The sequence below is a fragment of the Hippichthys cyanospilos genome, chromosome 1 (genome assembly GCF_059441005.1).
Source record: "Hippichthys cyanospilos isolate Australia breed blue-spotted pipefish chromosome 1, RoL_Hcya_1.0, whole genome shotgun sequence".
Classification (NCBI taxonomy): Eukaryota; Metazoa; Chordata; class Actinopteri; order Syngnathiformes; family Syngnathidae; genus Hippichthys; species Hippichthys cyanospilos.
The window spans coordinates 22,969,522-22,990,712 of NC_142369.1; the positions used below are offsets into that span (position 1 = coordinate 22,969,522).

The 21,191-nt window shown below is 39.1% G+C and overlaps 1 protein-coding gene across 4 annotated transcripts in view; it reads right to left on the bottom strand.

The window, feature by feature from the left end:
- grid2 (glutamate receptor, ionotropic, delta 2) overlaps positions 1-21,191 on the bottom strand; it is a 461,289-nt gene that overhangs the window by 375,750 nt on the left and 64,348 nt on the right. For all 4 annotated transcript variants that reach the window (XR_015865772.1, XR_015865770.1, XR_015865771.1 and 1 more), the window contains exon 2: positions 1,242-1,397. Coding sequence is in view for 1 of the 4 variants with exons in the window: in XM_088415956.1 (XP_088272082.1) it covers positions 1,242-1,397 (156 nt within the window). In the remaining 3 variants the exon portion in view is untranslated. The remainder of the gene's footprint in view (positions 1-1,241; positions 1,398-21,191) is intronic.

Consider the following 21,191-nt stretch of genomic DNA (forward strand, 5'->3'; position numbering starts at 1 on the left):
AGAACATTTGGTCTGCCTAAATTCAGATTGAAAGATGCAGATTAATGTGTGTGTGTGTTTTTTCCCCATTTGTTTTTTAAAGATCTCTAAAAGAAGTAGTATAAAAAACAACTAACATTAAAGCTACGACAAAAAAATTAAAACAGTAATACGAATGGTCATGTTTTCATCAAAAGGAAAAAATTTGACTTCTTCAACTATGTTATTCCACAGGAATATTAGGTAAATTTTGATATAGTGAGTCATAAAACTTGTATTTTCTCAGGGTTTTTTTCCTAGGTTGAGGGAAAAAGTTAAAAAAAAAAGAAAATTCATACAGTAAATGTACTCGAATAATGATAACTATGTGTTTCATATGTGATTTACATACAATTATTCAAATACATTTATTAAATATAAGTGATTAAAAGTGGTTTTATGAAGAAACTTATTATCCTACGGGGGAAAAGTCATTAATCCATAAGAGAAAAAGTATGTTCCTCGTTGTGTCATAATTACATATTATGTTTGTGTAGAGTAATAATAGTACTGGCAATTTAAAGTGATAAAATTGAGCAAACAAAAAAATCATTAACTTATTTTTGATAAAATAACAAAAAAGTAGAGGGTTGATGAAAGCAAAGTGTTTTACCGGAAAAAGACAATATTTCATGAATATTTGTAATGTCATGAAAACAAGGTTGTGTTTCTGTGTGGAAACAAAGTGAGAGTAAATACTGGCAAATCGTTGTTATATTTGAAATGTGCTATATCAGGGTGTTCCGTCAAAAGTTAGAATGATTTGTGTGTGTGTGTGTGTGTGTGTGTGTGTGTGTGTGTGTGTGGAGGGGGGGGGGGGTGCTTTGTGGCACTGTAGCACATTAAAATTGACTTGCCACTTTACTGAGCATACCTCCACATTCAGAACCGAAACAAAAGCCATCACTAGTAAAATGACTATTTTTAAAGCTGATACTTGTCGATGATGAATGCTATTTGCCACAAACCATATACTGTTAAAACTCATACATATGTATCTTATTATAATGTTTTTTTGCTGGGCTATAACCCACAGTTGTCAGCAACATTAATCGATATATTCTACATGGGAGAAAAAAAAAATCAGAAAACAAAGAGTGGGTGGTATCGAGAAACAGTTGAATATAGTGGAAGAACACTAGCTCAACTTTAGTTGGTTGAATTCTTTACACACTAAACAAGGTGATTTAGCAGCACCACGACCACATTGTGAGGCCCCGTACCTTCTTGCACAGCCTGGAAGGGGTTGTTCCCGTCCACGAATTCCACAGAGATGGTTATCTTCTCTGTCTCTAAGATCTCATTGTTCAAGTTGAGGTCAGCCACGGCGAGGCGGAACACTTCATCGTCCTTCCTTGCTGACTCATCGAAAATGGCGCCTATTGACAAAAGCAGGAAGGAACTGTTGAATCTTTTAATCATATATCATTTTTCATGTTTTTTTTTTTGTGCCTGAGTGTTTCATACAGAAGAGTCATCAGAATATACAGAACAAGCAAAAATGTAACATTTTTTATAGCCTTCCATTAGTTACTTACCCAGAAAACCACAGGGCCACTAATTGTGTTAGACGAAGCAGTGAAGTGCAATGACTGGAGCGAGTGTTCGTGCATGTAAGTGTGCGAGAGCAGTAGTCTGTGGGTTACATTAATAACCAGAAAGGTTACACTCACTGATTAAGTTGGCAAAGCTGTGCCTGTAATTGGTGTTGTATTGCGCAATGAGAAGAGTCTTACACGAGCACGGCAGAGCAAATTGCTCCGAAATCCCGGAGAGAAAAAGGAAGATAATGATTTTGGAAATGAGAAACACTGCAAAAAAAAAAACAAAAAAAAAAAACATTTGATCACTTGAATCATGACAAAATTATCTCACTGAAGCTGATGAAATCACAACTGAAATCATCCAAAGACTACTCAAAATGTAGACTACTACTACTGCATATATTCTTATAAGTAACTACTATTACACGGTAATACAAATGAAAATGTATACTAAAATACGCATGTTTAAACGGAGCCAAGACACTGGCAGAATACGCCTATGTAGTGTGGGGTAAATATATCCATATTTAGCCGCTTATCCCCACAGCGGTCGCAGGCTTGCTGTCGCCTATCTCAGTTGGCTTCGGGCAGTAGGCGGGGGATACCCTGAACTGGTTGCCAGCTAATAATTTGAAAAGTGCTGGCGCTACTTCACGGGTTTCACTTTTCACGGAGGGATTCCGGTCGCCATTAAGCGTGAAAATCGAGGGATCACTGTATTCCAAAAATATGGACTTTCATAAGTATCATGTAAAGCGAGGAGAGTCGATGTCATCGAAATCAATTAAAATGTGCACACCTCATTGTCGTCACTTTATCTTTTCCTGTCTTAGTGGAAATGCATTTCTTCCCCATCAAGTGCATGCTGTTCTTATGATTCAATGGAAAATAACACTATAAAGCCAAAAGGAATAACCTTTGCCGTCTTTGAGTGTTTACATTATTATCGTAGATTATATATTTTATGATAACATGGTTGGTGATATGTTGTCACCTCGGCCTCACATTTGTGGAATTGGGATCCAAATCTTGGTCTGGCTTGTCTGGTGAATTGTGGGTGTTTGTGTGTGTGTCTGTGCCCTCTTTTTTTCACCCACGTAATCCAGTTTCCTCTATAAGCCCGAAAAACATGCTCCTTAGAGTTTTAGGTCTCTAAATAGTCTTACAGTTTGAATAAGGGTGTGAACGATTATCTAGATGTGAACTGAGGTTGTTTGGCAACCATTACACGTAAACTGAGATACTCTCCACCTTGTCTGGAAGCCACAATGTATTATTGTATAAATCACCTGCATAGTTACTTATGATATTGACTTTCTGACCCTAAAACAGATTCTATTTTCATGATATTGAAATTTGGACAAAAATAAAATCTACTGTTCAACCTATACGTTTCCAGCACATAGTGACAACCTGATGCTGCGCCCTAATTCACTTTGCACTAAATTTAATTAACCTTCTGAAGGACACCTCAAGTTTGAAATGCGGCTAGGGTTTGAAGGCAGCCGTAAACTTCAAGCCAACTGCTGCTTCATCAGAAGTCCTCATGAAATATGCATCCTTCAATAATGGGAACCATCAGCGTTTGGCAACAGTAAACACCTTCACTCTGATTGAGTATTTGTTCTTTTAATAATAACAATGCAAAATTGATGAGCCGTGACAAACTTGTGGTGAAATTGCTCAGACCACACTGCGTACCAATTTGGCCCTTAATTTGTTCCAAATCACACATATGCTAATTATGGGCTGGGACGGTTGAGATGGCATGTTGGAATAAATATCTCAGCCTCTTTCTGCAAGGGTCTCTCAACCTGATTTTGCTGGTAAACCACATTCATGATCAAAACACAATCTTCTAACTCATATCAAACCTCAATGCCGACTAATAAATCTATCTAGCCTGATGTCAAAGCCCAGGGGCAGAGCTACATGGTGGCCAATGGTGGCCTAAAACTTACATTTAAACCTAAAAAAAAAAATAGATAAATAAAACATGGTTCATTACCTAAAGTCTTAACGTGTAGCCCCAATGTTGGTACCAGTTAACAGAAAATTCAATTCATTCTTATACATGCTGTTCCAACAGTGAAACTTTGGTGTGGTACCAGAATTGCTCATGGTATGTTTCCATCATTTGTATATATCTCTGATGCAAAGAAACTTTACATTTGGCGGGAGAGAGACACATATAAATGAATATCCTCCCCAAATGAAAGGTACTTCAACATTCTAAAGATATTTGACTCGAGGAACGAAGAGGACAACGCGTTGACGACCTAAAGGTTCGTGGTCTGATCAGTCAAATTCAACTCCTAGATGCACGTCAATGTACTGAATTCAAGCCATAATGATTCGAAGTTTAGCTTCTCTACATCAGACTAAAACATTTATTTCAGTCATTGTAGAATGTGATAATATTGCCAACGAGAAAAAAAAAGATTTACTGGAACATCTGTTATACACATGGAACCACTGTTGATCTATTTCCAAAACGATGTCTGGCCAATTTGAAGAGACACGCGGCATCCAAAACTAGAGAGTGCCTAAATTGTTTTAGCTAAGAATTATTGATCAAACCTTTCCTTTTGTCCAAGAGTTTTGGTATTCCTTTACTTGTTTGTTCTTTGATAAGAAGCAGTGAAATAAACATGTTTGTCCTTGGGCGGCTTCAAAAGCACGCGGGATGCCGAAATTGAAATTAAAAGCCGCAAGGAGGGAGAGGAGCTGTGGGGATTGCCAATAGGAAGGATGTGTTTTTGTTGTACATATATTAATTTACTGCCTACCCGAAACGTTTCCGTGCTTGTCAGCTCAATCACCATAACACTCAGCAATATCAAGCAGCCAAATAATTTATCTTTATAGATTAGCATCATTTAGCAAATGAAGGAATGATCATGAGCTGAGCTTTATGCATTGGTTGTATATTTGCACTAAGGACGAACTTCTCAGCCTAAGGACAGCATAATGAATAGATTTCAATTTGGCTCATTAACAACTTTGTGATGTTACATGATATGCTTACTGTATTTCTAAGCACAGTTGGATTTCATTGTAGTAACAGAACCTGCTTTGGTTCTTTCATTCTTGAGTGTGCGTAAACTACTGTAGAGTGCTGGCCAAATCAGCAGCCAAAAGCCGTACAAGCTGTTTCAAATGCGGGAGCTTACTGCATGTGACAAGCATGTACCGTTCCAAGTTTTTGAGATGATCTTATCTTATGACTGCATCTTTAAAGCATGACAGTAGAGTACAATGTTGTGCACCTTCCTTGGTTTATCCAAAGTCTTTTACCACAAGAAATTCAGCCAATTTTACTTAACGACATGAAATTTGCTAGCATGTGTCATGTCAGCAGGCCATGTAAAATACACATCTGCCATTAAGGTTTCAAATAGTGCATTCATGAGTCTGCAATTGGGACCGATTATACAACATATAATTTTTTAATTCAATGGAAATCAGACTCAGATAGTGATGGAGAAAAAAAAGCATTTTTGAAATAACTTCATGCTTAACTTTAATCATAGCAACCAAATCATGATCCAAACTTGAGTCACTTTGTTTGAAGAGGCTTACACTAAGAACGATCAATACCGCCATTACTTGTCACAGAGCCCCCATCACCTCCCCGAAAAAAAAAAAAACAAACAAAAGACATGAGATGCAAACAATTCGATTTGCTCACTAGCTCCTTTTCGAGAGATCCAAGGAAACCATCTTCATAGCACCTGATGGCACGAGAGCGCATGAAAATCAGAAGAAAAGGAATAAATGAGCTGCAGCCATGATTTCCCACTGACACCTATAGCCAAGGGCACCGAAAAGAAATCGGACCCATTTGAATATATGTTTTTTCCCCAAAGATCTTCACATTATTTCTTCCTTTTAAATCTGTCACAATCACGGACATACAGTAGTGCTGGCGGAGTGGACACCAATTGAGACACCAGATCTGCCTATTGGGAGCAATTCAAGCTCTTTCTTACATCACTAGAACGATATGAATGTGAAAATATAGATCACCTGACTAGCCACTTGCCAGTGTAGCGCATCCCTTGAATGTTCATGTGTCAAGAAAGCTGGCAGACAAGACAAGAACGATGACAGACGCATGCATGGTGGGTGAGGTACGGCAGGTTAAGCAGCAAACCAAAGAGGTTGCTCTCTTCTTGACTATATGATGAAAACAAGTCAATCATTTTTATATTTACTTCCTCTATTGTGTGCTGATAATAGCGCCATACTTCAAAGATTATATTCAGGTTTTACCATGAAAAGGGGGGTTGATGTGATGGTCCCATTATCGTTCCATCAAAAGAATTATACATTACCAAGAGACAAAGCTGGGCCATTTTGCAAAGATGTCAAATACGATAACAATTTTTATCACAGGTGAACAGTACCTGCCAAATCTTGGAAACGGTGTCTATTTACATGTTCTTGTTTCATTATTTCAATCTGTACTGAATCGTAGATTAATATTTAAGTCATTGACGATAAGGAGAAATTTCAATAGGAATATTTGGTATACAAAATGTTCATTACAATTGAATATGTTTCATGACTGAAGCACATCTGGGTGTTTTGTCAATAAGTTTTATGATGTGGATGAAGCTTTATGATCTGGAATGACGTTTCACAGCTTTTCAATATCAATAATTAATATCTTGAATTTTTGAAAGCCCCTGTCAGGATACGTCCAAGGTCACAAACATAAGCCAAATGTTTGCTTGTGCCGCTCTTGTCGTTAGGGAATTTTGAATGAACGTTGGCAACCTTCAGAGAATCTTGAAGAAGAAAATTGACTTTTTTCCATCATTTCTTTGAAAAACAAAAGACAATCAACCACCCCCCTTGGCATAATAGGAGTGCATTTGTTTGTTACAGTCAGCTCAACTGTGTGCCGGTACCAAGTCTAAATAAATAGGGAGGGTTGACAATCGGAAGTGCATCAAACCGAAAAAAAAATCATCCAAACCTTCAAAGAAAATCAGCTTTCAAATTGGAGGGCACTCAACTGTGAATGAAGGAAAAACTGCCAGAAATAAACCATAACGTGGGAAAATTATAACAGCTTTCTTACGTCCCAATTAATTCATGAACTGACATTTTTATTCCTTTATATAATGGCAAAGTCAAATGTGTTTCTGCATAACAAAGTGTCCACTTGTTGGCTCCTTGTTAAATTGCATCTTGTGCAGTTTACTGCATACATTTTACTTTGCGACACTGTGTATGCAGGGCAGATGACAGCAAAAAAGCCGGCACATCCCTCAGTGTATTCATGAAGAAATCCCCAAGGTAACTTGACTAGCGCAAGTGAGAAATGTATCCTTCGTCACCCTCACCTTCTTTCATTACAGTTTCCTACATTAATTTGTTCCCATCGTTAAAGAGGCGAGTGGCCAAGAGGAATTTCCAGTCATAGTTCACTTCGCAACCCGAGTCTTTTGTCATGCTGTCACCATAGCTCCACCAAGGTCGTTGCTGTTGCGAGAATGTCTCTTTTCCCCTGAACTAGTCGAGCTCCGCCTAGTTTGCACACAGCGAAGCATTAACGCTGATAGCCTTGGCTTCCTCCCACACAAATGAAGGGTGTTTGGGTGGAGGCTGTGCACTGTGCCCGCCACCTCCCCCATCGTTTAGCCAACAGCTCCAGCCCTATCTGAAAGTAAGTAATTCACCTACGGCCAGTTGCCATTCAGACATCCAGTGACAGATCCCGTTAAGTAAAGGATGGACAGTTGACGGCTTTCGTTGTGTGTATGTGTGTGTGTATATGTGTGTGTGTGTGTGTGGGGGGGGGGGGGGGTCTACATCAAGGCAGCAAGATGTAATAAAGCAATATAAACATAATAAAATTATTACATTTTGAGCCTCCTCCTGACCATATGAATGTGAAGGCAATGAGGATTATCCTAGTAGATTTTCCTGTGGTATAAGGTAGGTTAAGGCTCATTTTTATCTACCTTAGGTATATGAACCATACAGAGCCTTTCTGAACTGCAAAGCATTGAATTATTTCTTTATCTGCAAAATTCAGTCCATAGTGATGTAGCCTTCAAATGGTTCTCACCACAATAGAAATGATTGGGACAAAATTTGCAACTACAACAGTCATGACATGTTAATCGCTTTCATTTTTGTGTGCTGGCCAAAGTTATTCGACAGTGTTGAAAATACCTATATCCTTGGCAGGAGTGTGGCAGGGAATCAGATATTTTATGTGAGAATTGTTTTGTCGAGCTTGGAATTTCCTCTTCGGCTCTCATTTTTAGTCGCCTTTTGCTTCTGAGAGTTAACCTTTTCTAAGATTTCTTCCTCTTTGCCTTGAACGCAGCCCACCTCCTCTTCATTCTACCTTTCTGGTTTATAGTTTTCGCTTACATTTATTCATTTTTCTAAAGCAATCTTCTGCCTGACACCTTCTTCAGCATATTCTCCTCACTTTCTTGTTTCCTTTCCACACAGTTATTTACATAAACATATTCTTCTTCTCTCCCTACTCAAAGGCTCCCACCACTCATTTCTTGCTGGAATGACTTGTGCTTCAGTTCACATCTATTGATACTAAACATCAGTGAAGTTCACAAAGGATTAACACTTGTTTGCCAGTACTACAAAAACATTTTCTACTAATGAACATGCTCACATGTGTTTCTTTGGATATTCTTTGATATGAGACTGCCTTGAAGTTAGGTCAATTTTAATAAGTCATCTGCTTCTGAAGAAGGTATACGTCCACCGGGAATTACCTTTCTTAATAACACTGTCAAAAAATTACATTTTTATTCCCCTGAGGTCTGTGCTCAAACTCGAGATTCCGGCCCACTTGCGAAGAGAAAATGTGTTTTGAACGTCAACCAGATCAAATATTGGCAAGGGTTACAAACTGGGTATTGGTCAACCCTTGCAGTAAAAGCCAAAATGAAAGGATAAATAACAGGATGTGATGAAAAAATGGGCAGGAACAAAAGATAATACACTCTGGTACCTAATTGTGTAAAAAAAAAAAACATAATCCGCATAGGAATCAAACCTTGAAATCCGCCTGTCATGCATATAAGCCAGACAGTTTGAGCACCGTGTGTGCCTTTTAAGCCCATTCTCCTGATTAATGTTTAACATTTAGGCTACATTCAGACGGCAGAATTTATTACTAAAATCCGATTTTTTGTGGAATCTGATTTTTTTTTTCTTAGGGCTTTCACAATTGCAAATATAAGCAACTTCGATGATCTGTGTGTGAATACTAAACGGCCCAAAACTATCCCACATGTGCATTGAGGACACTGTGATGTCACACAGTGTGCATGCTTAACATGATTTTTTTACAGAAGTACCATAATGGATGGCCAGATTGAGTACCATACCGCTAAAACACCTAACCCGGTTTATTTTGTCCCCCCAAAAAAAGTTGAGGTATACCATAGATTGGTTGCTGGTTAAATCGCAGAACTCATAGGCACACACAAGGGAGGAGCTACAAGGCGGTCAGAGGTGGCAGACGCCACCTCATGACACTCTGTTGCCAACCCTCTGTCCACCTCCATACCAGGGTGAACATTTTTGAAAATCTGATTTTTCTTTTATACTCTACCGCATTCAAAAAATCCAATTTTATCTGAATGCAAACTTTAAAATAAACTGTTTGTGGTGAATGATACAATTAACAAATATAGCATCAAGGGTCAGATCCAGATACTGCTAATCATTTTCCCACAATCATTCTGTTTCATTCTTGGTTCAATAGCTCTTTACCTCCATCTTTTGATGTTGAAAAAAATTCAAATCTCTCAAGATTTTCAAGACTCGGACACCCACATCATCGAATGTTAGTTATTGGCTCAAACATTAAAAATAACATACTGTTATCATTGCTGTCTGATGAAAACTGTGTAGCACCTTGCGGGGTGTGTAGAAAATTGGGTCCATCGAGCTCTCAAGCAGTATCGCTGGAGCCCACATTTTCCCTTTCATCCATGACCCTCCTCTATTATTCCCATCATGCTCTCTGTCTCCTCACCCTCTCTTGCCCTGTGCTCTTGTCTTTTGTGCCCTGTTACAATCATCATAGACACACGTAGGCTTACCGACAGAAGCAGATCAGTATTTAAATAGTCATCCTCCCTGACCTTGACGCAGGCAGCTGAAGCTGTGACTCAAGAGGAATTCACTCAGTGCTCAACAGTGCAAAAAAAAAAAATATATATATATACAGTAATATACAAAGGCGGTACACACAAAGAGAAGCCAAGACAACAAAAGGAACCTAAATAGAAAGGACTACGCCTACATGCATGCAGGTACCGCTCATAATAAGGCTGTCTGTACATAATAAACAGCAGAGATGTATTGGAATATAGATATGATTAGGGAAAGCAATGAATAGATCAACATGGCATTCACCTTATGCCGTGCTCTCTCAAATTAACTTTGACTTCCCCATTTGCTATATTCTCATCTGCCCACACACTCACACAGCAGAGCTGCTGAGTTGTCCTTGTTTTTCTTATGTTTTGGTTTATAATCAGAAGATAAAACATTTACACCCAACAGTCCCTCCATTCCATTCCCTTTTTACTGTGCAAGCTGCAGTGTTACAGTTTGAGGTGTCTGTAAAGTCCAAAACTCCAAACCGTTATCAACAATGATGTTGGCAAATGTCCTCAGACATCAGCTACGCTGTTTTCACCAAAGGAAAACTGTGAAGATAATCATAGAATTAAAAATCTAACTTATTCCATCTGATTTTCGGCGCAAAACTGGTTATATCCTAGACTGGTTTTCGATTGGCAGATCTAGACATATAGTGCAATCCACACCCACATTTATATTCCTCATTGAACCTGAAGAGACTGGAATTCCAAACTTCAGAACAGTTATGCAAACCATTAGTCCACCATGCTTCAGAACAATCCATTAAATTTATAGCAATAGCATTTTAAGCAGGTACGGGTTAGTATGTATTCTTCAAAAAGCAAGTACTGCACAAAACCTTGATCGATTATGTATACATATATTGCATTGAGAGGAATTGTGCTATATATAGGGAACTACTAAGGCAGGGGTGTCCCAACTTGGACCTCAGGGGCCCCTATCCTGCATGTTTAGGGTATTTCTGTCCTCCATCACCCTTGATTGTTAACCAGATTGCGTTCCACTTTGGAGGTGACACTCACCACCTACATGAATCCATTTCACCGTCCTTGTGTTCTCCTCTCAGTTGTCTCCCACCACCATGGCCTACAAATCCCTCTTATTACTAATGTGGATAGACAAGTCACTTTCCCAATGAAAAGCAAGTCTCTTAAAAAGTCATAAAGAGCATAATAAAACTCCATCCGCAAAGCGATTACTATCAGGAAGTTCTAAGATGATGTGCAGTCTGAAACTCCACTGAGGACCACCAACAACCACCTACCCCACACCAAACACCGTCTTTTTAAACATGAGTCAAGTCAGACACTCTTGATGGTCTTCTAATGAATAGCGACATTATTATTAATTGTTCGCTGGTCATTACAAGGGCACGGCCGGCTCCTCCATGAGCACATGATGATGGATTATGATCATGAAATCACTCAAAACCTTTCACCCAGAAAAAAGTTAAAACCCATTGCAATGCCCCCTCGTAGTAGGCAATAAGACAATGAAGTCAGGGCAATAAAGGGTAAAGTACCTATCCAATGTCCAATGTATGTGTGTATATATATATATATATATATATATATATATATATAGCTAAAATTTTGAACCACATGAAAAAATACACTAAAAACTTAAATGATAGGGTTCTCGTGGAACAGCATTACTTGGAAATACAAAAATATTTATGGTCTTCTCTGGGACTTGTTCAAGAGCTTTGGGACTGTTACTTTAAAGTGACAAGTGAATCGAATGCTGTGTTCACAGCAGGATGCCATTTACACTTTGGATTACTCGTGAAAATATGGTTTTCAAGCAGTTTTTCTGTGTTCAGGACACTGTGTCATGATTGACCGCTTTAACAAGCATAGAGCAGAGAACCTGTGAACAAATGCGTGGAGTGTGCATGAACTGTAGTGCGTGAGTGTGTTTGTGTTCTGGCATCCTCCTGTCATTTCAATTGGTAATGATTTGACAGAGGGTCGCTCTGAGGTACGTTGAATGGGATTTTTCACACTTGATTAAAATGGCTGCCTTTAATTCCCAGACTACTGCATATAACTCAAATTTGATAGGTCCATCTATTCTTATGATCCCAAGTGACAAGCACATGGTCTACTTCTTCACTCAGTGATCCATTATGTCAAACAATGCTAGCAGAAAGGATTTAGTTTTCCTTGCCAATGATAAATGGTTTATTTTTCTTAAGCCTTTGACTCGTGTTAGGTATTTGGTGGATTGGGTGATTAAGGTTTGGAGGTAGAAGACATTGCCAATTAAATTATTTACTTGACAGCAGGAAATTCTAATGCTACAGGTGTTCACAGCGGCTGAGGTCAGGACTGATGGCAGAGAGTTTAAATTTTGGCGATAGGATCTAATGCACAAGATAGTGAAAGGAAGTCACGGCAGGCCTCCTGGCAGTTTAATGAGACTGGAGGTCCTGCGAGCCATGACTGCACATCTTTAGAAGACTACGCTACCCAGGACCTGACAGGGTGAAGAAGCCGTCTTTGCAGGTTGCCCACATTGAGGCCTTTCTATGGAACACTGTTCACACTGATTGTTTGAATGGACACTCACTGACCACTGTTCAGCCGTCATGCCCACAGGAGCTGATAAAACAGGTAAATGGTAACAACATATGAGATAATTTTACAACTATTGCCGTGAATGTAGCCGACATTTACAAATACAGGTATGTATTGTATAATCCTTTGAAATGTGGCATTATTTTAAGGTAAGTTTCTAACTGTATTTGAATGTTTGTCATATTCATGATTCCAACAAAGAAAAAATAATCCACCTGACAAATCATTATTTATGTGTAATTTCAAAATTGGGAAAAGTGAAATTTGGCTTTTTGGATATTTGGGCTTCGTGAAACTCGGCAGCGGTCAATATTATAGAGGTTTAACATTTATGACCTTCGACCACAGCGGTTGTCTCTCAACATATTCGACACTACAGAACAATTCTAAAAGAATGATCTTACAGGGGAAACAATGATAAGATTCAATATTTTATTGTCATTTGCATAATCATACCACACAATGATATTATAATTATGTTCACTTCCTCGAGCAGACTACATTCCATAATCGAGCAAATAATAAGATAGGCAATAAGACAAAAAAAAAACAGTAATAGAGCAATGAGGGCAGTAATAACAAGCCACTAATAAATGAATAGACTTACATTGTGAGCATAATATCTATAGCCTCTTATCCTCACAAGGGTCACAGGCGTGTTGGTGCCTATCCCAGCTGACTTCGGAAACAGGCAGGGAACACCCTGAACTGGTTGCTAGCCAATTGAGGGCACACAAAGACCAACAACCATTCATGCACTCATTCACAACTAAGGACAATTTAGTATGTCCAACAATAATAATACTAATTTGAAAAATAATAACAATAACAGCAAATGAAGGTGCCATTGGAGAATATTATCATAGCAGTGAGTATGGCACATTAGTCAGTCCATCTACCTCACTTGTCAGGGTTCTATTTTCAATCTTCATTTTTTTTCGCTGTTCTTATTTCAAAGCCCCCAGCCAGCTTCCTAATAGACTATCATCAATTTCACGTCACAGTCAGAAGTGGACTAGCACAACACACTATTGATCACCCGTAAGGATTTGCCTTTGTAAATATTGGACGAGTGAACATTTGCAACTCCGTTTTATCAACATCTCTGAACATTAGCTGCCTGCTGAGAGGGATCATCACCACTCTGAGCCCACTTTATTTTCGTATTCGTTTCTGTCTCCCTTTGTCAGATGAATGCAAATCTTAGAGAACTTGCTCGCAGTAATTCTGCCATGTGCGAATGTTGGCAAACAGTGCCAGCCAGAGGAGTTCGCGTAGAAGGAAGAACATCAACAGAAGATTGATACGCACGCACATGCACAGACGCACATACATACAGTATTTCATTGTTTTTCATCACTGCAGTGAGGTGGGTTGCCCCTTCCAATGAAACACCTACACAAAAGCATTGTAGGGTTGCGGGTGCACAATTTCTCGTCATTATGTACAGGCACATGTCTGACTGGCTCATCACGTGTAGCGGGGAAGAGCAAGTCACCTCATGTTGTGGTCCCACAAATCTGACCAAAGTATTTTGATTTATATTGTGTTTGTGAGAAATGAATTAAGCAGAAAATTCCACCAATTTTAATCCATTGCAGGGGACAGCCATTTTATAAGTTGCTGTCTACAGAAAGCCACAGTTGCTTAGGTAATGACCAATCAGTGTTCAGCTAGCGATCACATGACCAAATTCAGAAAACTGGTAAGCCAATAACAACCATTGTTTGTTATTTAAGTCCTGAGGGACGCATCAATGACATCCGATCAATCATCAATGACTTTTAAAAGGTGGGCCGGGTTTGGTTACTTTGGTGATGACGAGGCCGAAATTAAGAAATAAGTTCAAAGTCCACACTCTATGGTCTTCTGGGTATCCCATGAACATGTTTTATTAGACTGGCACCCGTGCTTGTAATTATATGATTAGTAGGCATAGGCCGATTATTACATTCTGACAGTCTGGTATCCATGAGCAAAAATATCAGTGTCAGGGCATCACAGTATTAAAATTACTGCTCTATTTCGTTTTCCAGTGAGCACAATCTATTTTTTTTTTTAAATGTCTAAAAAGACAAAAGTGCTACCAGTGACAGGCAGTACTAGTGGTGATTGAAACCTTGAATTTTTAACACCACGGTAACCCATCGAAATGCTTAACAGCGCATGCCTAATCATGTGCAATCCCATTTCTGTCATGTTTATCATCAAGGAGTTTACAGGCATGCGAGAACCTATCCCATCTGACGTTGGGCAATAAGCTAAATATGTACTGTAACAAACTACTATTTTACTCACATTCACAAGTGTGCACAATTCAGAGGGATCAATGATAAAATATTACTTTAAAAATGATTATGAAGTCAAAAGAGTTTATGGTGAGGGTTAGAACTCTAGTAAATATAACGGCAAATATAAATAAATAATAATATGATCTCAATAGGAAGCTCAAATGAAAATCCAACAGCTTTAAAATCCGACGTTGGAGACTTGAAGGCACAATGGAAGTATGAGGCGTTATGAGATTAAGACCACATGCAAATTAGTCAGAGGGTTTTGCGTTTGGAATTACAATCAGGTTTAACAATCTGTTTTGAGCGTTCAGAGAGCTGGTATTCAAATCTAGGGGGCTTTGAATAAATCCTTGACATATTCCGCAAAAGGAGCAACAGATTTAGTCCAAATGTTCTCCTTTGAACTCATCTCATTGAACGAGGCAGCAGTCATAGGACTCATTCTGATGCAAGGATCTCCAAACTTGGTCCCAGAGGACCACTGTCCTGCATGTGTACCAGGTTTCCTTCCTCGACACACCTGATTGAAATAATCAAGATCGTTATCGGGCTTCTGCTGATCTTGCTGTTGAGCTGATCATATGAATCAGTTGTGTTGGGCAAAGAAACGTTGAAAACATGCATGATACCAGCCCTTGAGCACCTTTGGACACCCCTGGTCCAATGAAACTATAGCTTGCATAAGATCCTCATTATACTTGTGCTATTTTATAAACTGCGTATTACAGTAAGATTATCACGGTTTACGTACAATCAACTGCCAGTGGGCATGCTTACAGTAAGAGGGACACAATTTTGGGTATGCCAAATTCCAACCTCAGTCTCTTCAATAAGCTGCTTCTTCTTACTTGGTTCTATTGTTTAAAGCCTTTTTTGCCACCAACCCAAAAATCTTTTAAGAAATACGTTTGTACGCAAATCAAGCAACCAGCGATGCAGAGTGCTGCATTTTCCGCTTGCGACTTTCTCCCTCAGTGATCATGTTACATACCTCAGACGCAGCACAGCAGCTGCTGTCTTCAATTATGGAGTGAGGAGGTTTTGTTTGGTCGGCGCGGTTCTACCGAGCAGAATTTTAGAAGAGTGACGATGAGGCTTACCAGGTAATACGATAGAGTTAATGGGCCATGACTCACACTCTGTCACACTTCGCTTTCTCAAGCAAGTGGTTAGGTAAAATACAGTATGTGAAAATAGGATACATTTTCCGTTCTGGGTAATGTGCCCTCAAATTTGAGTTTTTCTCCCGCAGAAAAAAAAGGAGAAGCGCTTGGCCGTGGTGGGGGTAAATAGTGGATATGACACACATTGTCTTTGGAAACTACTCATCCTAAAATAGTTTATACAACTGCGGGGTTTACAATGATGCTTAATTTATTTATAATATGCGATGTATTTGTAGACAGGGGATTGCCCATAGCATTGCACAGAATTAAGTCAACCTGGCAATCAACCAAATTTTGAAATAGAAACTGAGTCCAGAATATGAGTAAAACTCTGATTAATTTGGCACCGTTGAGCTGTCCCACTGACACACCAGAAGCTAACACTCACATCCTCTCATTATCTGGTTGTGTAATGAACATCAACATAGAATTGAGGGTAATAATGGTCAAGCTGTCGCATCCAACAACCTTTTGACATAGTATCAAAGTCCGGACATCACAGAAAGAAATGACAAAAAGTCTGCACAAAGGGTGTGATGTTTCACTTTTCTTCCGCTGTGCACAAGTTTCGATGTCACAAGGCATTCTGGAACGTCCCGTCTAATCCTCTGTTGGAGGGATGCACCATTGCTGTTGTGGCATTACCCAACTATGCTGAGGTTTGTGTAAAGCTCATCGGCGCAGTCCTATGTATTGTTAGCTTTGAACTTCTCTTATACTGGTATGACAGCAGATGCAAAAATATGTTACGGGACTTTAATTTATCCTGTGGGAAATGTGTTTCAAATTTCAATGACCTGGGAATAAACCAGCATAATCTTGTGTTCAAATCTATAGATTTTACCATTTTTCCTAATGGATAGCCTAAAAAGAAGCCAAATGGTCTGTGGCCATAGGCCATGCAGTGTAATTATGAAAGGTATATCTGTCATAATGCCAATGTTCTGAAGTGACACCATAGTCCAACTGGCTGCCTTCCCCTCGCTGACATGAAGGCAATTCCATGTCATGCAAATGGGAAGAATACCTACATCTTTCATAGCGATTGATATTAATGAGCCCCGTCGTAGAAAAAAAATCATGGCATATTTGATGTTAGATTTCTCAGAAATGTGTAAGTTATGAAGTGACACACAGCACCTTACAGAGAGCGCAGCGTCAATCTAGAAAGCTGTTTTTTTAGAAATGAATAAAAATACAAGCTAGCTCAGTTCTGCATAGGATTCCATAGAGCTCAGCAGGCAGCCACATCGGCAACATGCGCATCAATTCCTTGAAGCGAGAACATCCGTATGGCAGCCGGGGAATGTGCGCCATGTTCACGTTGTGATCAAAGCTCCTTGCCAGGAACAGGTATGACGTTTGCATCCTTAATTTGAGGTCGGAGAAGCCAATAGCTGCTTTTCTGTCGATAAGAAAGCACCGCCACTGCTGTGGTGGACTGCTCATTAGATTATGTTAAAGAGAAATGGACAGATAGCCATCTACTGTAGAATCCTAACCACAGAGAACAGTTAGTTCCTGCAGTTTCTCCCATTTTTAATCATTTTCAAATACAGCGCAGGGTATAAAGAGGAAATCATCAAACGTTTAACAGTGTGGAAACTACGCATGTAAAGTCAAACAGTCGGGAGATCGAACCTTCTGTTTGACCAAAGACACTTGCAAATTATTGGTTTTGGAAAAACTACAATTTATTCTCACGGACACCTGGAATTTGTCGGTCATTCTTTTGCTGCTTGGTGGCATTTTAGTTGATTAGTCCATTAGCTTTTATACTTGTTGTTTGCGTGTTTTTTTCTTTTTTTCATTGCACGTTATCTTCCAATACTACCATTGCAATCAACAGGTTTACCATGATCGATGCATTGAGCAACCACGTCCTCGAGCAAGACTCTGATAGACCCTGAACTGCTCTCAAGTCGCTTAGTTGGCACTGCTCCGGTGTTTGCATTGTCAACTAATGTGATTGATTGAAATGCATTTTTGGCAAAATCATCCCCAAAAAAGTGAAGTTTTATGATCCAGAAATGAATGGATCAGTAGCAAATAGTTTGCTATGGATGAAATTATTTTGAAATGAGAAGTCATCCAGCATCCCTATACCATATTGCACAGTGTTTCTTTATTATAAATGCACAATACCTACCAACTAAAAACTGTGCTATTTGTTCTAAATAGGCGTGAAGGATCATAGATGAATACAGCAAAGAGTATAATGGTTACAAACTGAAAGTTTGGCCCTGACATGTAATCCTATGCCCCTTAATGCTGAATATGATTTAGGTATCAAGAATAAATCTGCTTTAAAAGATGAAAAGAAAAAAAAGAAAGTCTTTTTTTGCTTCATTTTGTGACTTATCACAGCAGCTGGGAGCATTCAGAGCACAATGTTGAGAATGAACAGATATAAGTCAGTACCACAGCACTTTGCCAACTCATCGTGAACTCATCGTGCGAGGAAATACAAGTGTATCACACGCTCCACAATCCTGTGAACTTCTCATCACCCTTAGCTCCTCCCCCCTGCTTCCATTTTACCTTTTCCCATCCATCTAAGTGGCTTAATTTCTTTCCTCCACTGCCCTTACTTTACCCGGCAACCCCCCCTCCAATGTTACATCTGAGTCAGAGTCTGATTTTGTGCCAGTTTTGCTTTTCTCCCTCTCCTCACCGCCTTCCTTAGCACATCCTGCTCTCTCTGGCTTAGAAACCAGTTGCTACACAAGGATGACATGGAACTACACTAGAGTGTAGATCAGAGGTCCCCATCCTCTGGTCTGTGGCCCGATTCCGATCTGTGAATCAACTTGTATCAGGCTGTACTTGAAATAATTATTTCCGTTGTATGTATTAGCCGAATATGAAAAATATTTTTTTGTAGATTTTTTTTTTTTTTTTTAATTTGACCAGATTATTTTAGATTCATTTTGGTCACTTTAAAGCCAATATTTCACCCACATAGCATGGCAAAATGAGTAAGACATCTTTGGAAATTTTTTTGGGGAAGGGGAAAAGGCCCAATGAAGGAGTTAAACGTGGGTAAAGGAGAAGAAGCTACTACTTTGAAGAAAATGAAAGCTTTTTACTGGCAATACCAGGAGTATTACTTGGAATAATGATTTATCGCTATACTTATTATTTCTTTCCAGCCAAACCAGGTGAATCTAGCATGGCTGTGCAAATAGCCGGGGTTTCCCCAATGACGAGAACAAAACGGAGGTTGATTGAATATAAGCGGCACACTTCCGGTGTCATTGTCTCACATCACTCCTAGATGGGCCAAGCTTGTTGCAGAAAAAACAAGCTCAAGGTCGTTAAGAGTTCAAAGTGTCGTTCATGGTGAGTTCATATTCATTTGAAAAATAATCAATGACAATGAAATGATTAATTTAACAAGTAATATTATACTGCGGGAATGATTTCAGTGAAGGGAAGGTAACCAGGGAAAAACCTCAGAAAAAGGCTATCAAAAGGTTTCATGTTTCGCTTGCATTGACTGAATACCTGAAAAGCAATGAATGAAATCAAAGTATTAAAACTATCAACCATCAAAACACAACTACTCTCCTCTGAGAAACTATGCCTAAAATAACTCAAATGGCTTTCCATTTCAGGACTGCAGATTGCAAAACTCAAACGATTATATGGTGAAGATGGACTGATCCAAGAAGGTTTGGATAACACAGTTTTCGAGTATAATCAGGAGACCAATGAGCTCCAAATGTTAAGTTCATGGGAAAAAAAACTGTTCACGTTTACAGTCTGAATCAGAGTCCAGTTGCTCATCAGATGTTGCAAAGGCTCATGATGCTATTCCTAGCATCATGTGCATATTCTCGCACATTCAAATAACGCCTTTCAATGCAGACAATGACACACACTTCCCAGATTGCTGATTCAAAACTGTAAAAGACATGGCGGTTGAAGGACAAATCGAGGCGGTGACTCAGACAACAGGATAGCCAAATTCTGGAGACCCTCATGGGATTTTGCGACAGCTACAACGTTTCATTTTCCTTTTTTCTTTCAGTGGCTCTTCCCTATAAAAGAATGATTAAGGTGAAAACGGGTGCAATAATTAGACAGTGTGTTTAACTGCACTGGAAAGCAAAGACGGAAAGGAGTCAACGCGAGGGCAAGAGCAGCTCATTCCACAACAGGCTGAGATAAAGGTTCCAATTAGTGCACGTTGTGCTGTGAAGACAACAAGGTTAAGAAAAAAAATCTTGCCACGATGGTGACTATTTCAAACTCAGTTGGAACGTGTAAACTGTTCAAAGTTTTAGGAATTCAGCAAAGGTAATGGAAATGGAAAAAAATGTAAAAACAGCATTTGGACAGATGTTCTGAAACAAATAATTACTTTTTAAGGATTGGAAAAGTTGAGACAAACTTGCCTATTATTTATTAATCTGTTTATTGTTGCAACGTTAGCTTCAGCATTCGCATCTACGCACGCGTACATTGCCTCGCACTTGTCTCGTTTGCACCCCCCACCCCCCTGGCCGCAACAGTTTAAAATGTGTTTAAAAGTACTGTAATTTAGTCAGTTTAATGAAAAAAACATGTTTTTTAATTGGACAGTCATGATATGTGTGACCACTAAAGTTCAGGGGTAGTCTTGTAAAAATGCTATTAATGCTATAAATATGCTATTTTGTAAAAATCACCCAAATTGAAGTTAAAAAGGGTGGTCGACATATGCATGAGGTTGACTTGTACACAAGGGATTACGGTGTATAACCCTATATATATAACACAATTAAGTCAGAAAGTATAAATTCAACTTCCCAGCACTTTTTGAACTTCCAGGTTTGCTATAAACCAACAAAGTTCATAGAAGTTAGAGTTCTTTGGCTTTTAACAAGCCGAAATGAAGTAATGTCAAAAGCCTCCTCGCCTAAGTATGTGTGCTGAATGTCTTCAATGATGCCTGTGCGCTTGAGAAACCTCCAGCAAAAATACACCAGATGACGCTTCAGAAAGCCCAAAAACATTTAAAAAGTAGAAGGCAGCTTTTTTTTTCTCTGCTTTTTGCGAGAGCGAGAGCTAGCGAGAGAATGTGAGAGAAAGCAAGTGAGAGATGAGAGGAGAGAGAGTGACCCAGTTAAGGAAAATTTAAATAGGGATTCCATTTAGAGGGCCACATTAATTGGAGCAGATGCCTTCTCAATTATTAAGAGGCCTCCAAGGGTGTTAGCATGGGCTAAATTTATCCCGTGCGGCTTTGACTGGGCTTGTCCGATCTCATATAGCATCTGCAGACAAAAAAAATGCATGGTGTTTCATACACCAGCATACACATGTCATAGCCGCTGAGGCTCACGCTTAAAAAGGGAAAGCTGAGGTCATGCTTTTATTAAAAAAAAACAAAAAACAAACAAACTAGCCTACAAGCATTCCTGAGAGAAGAATCAGTCC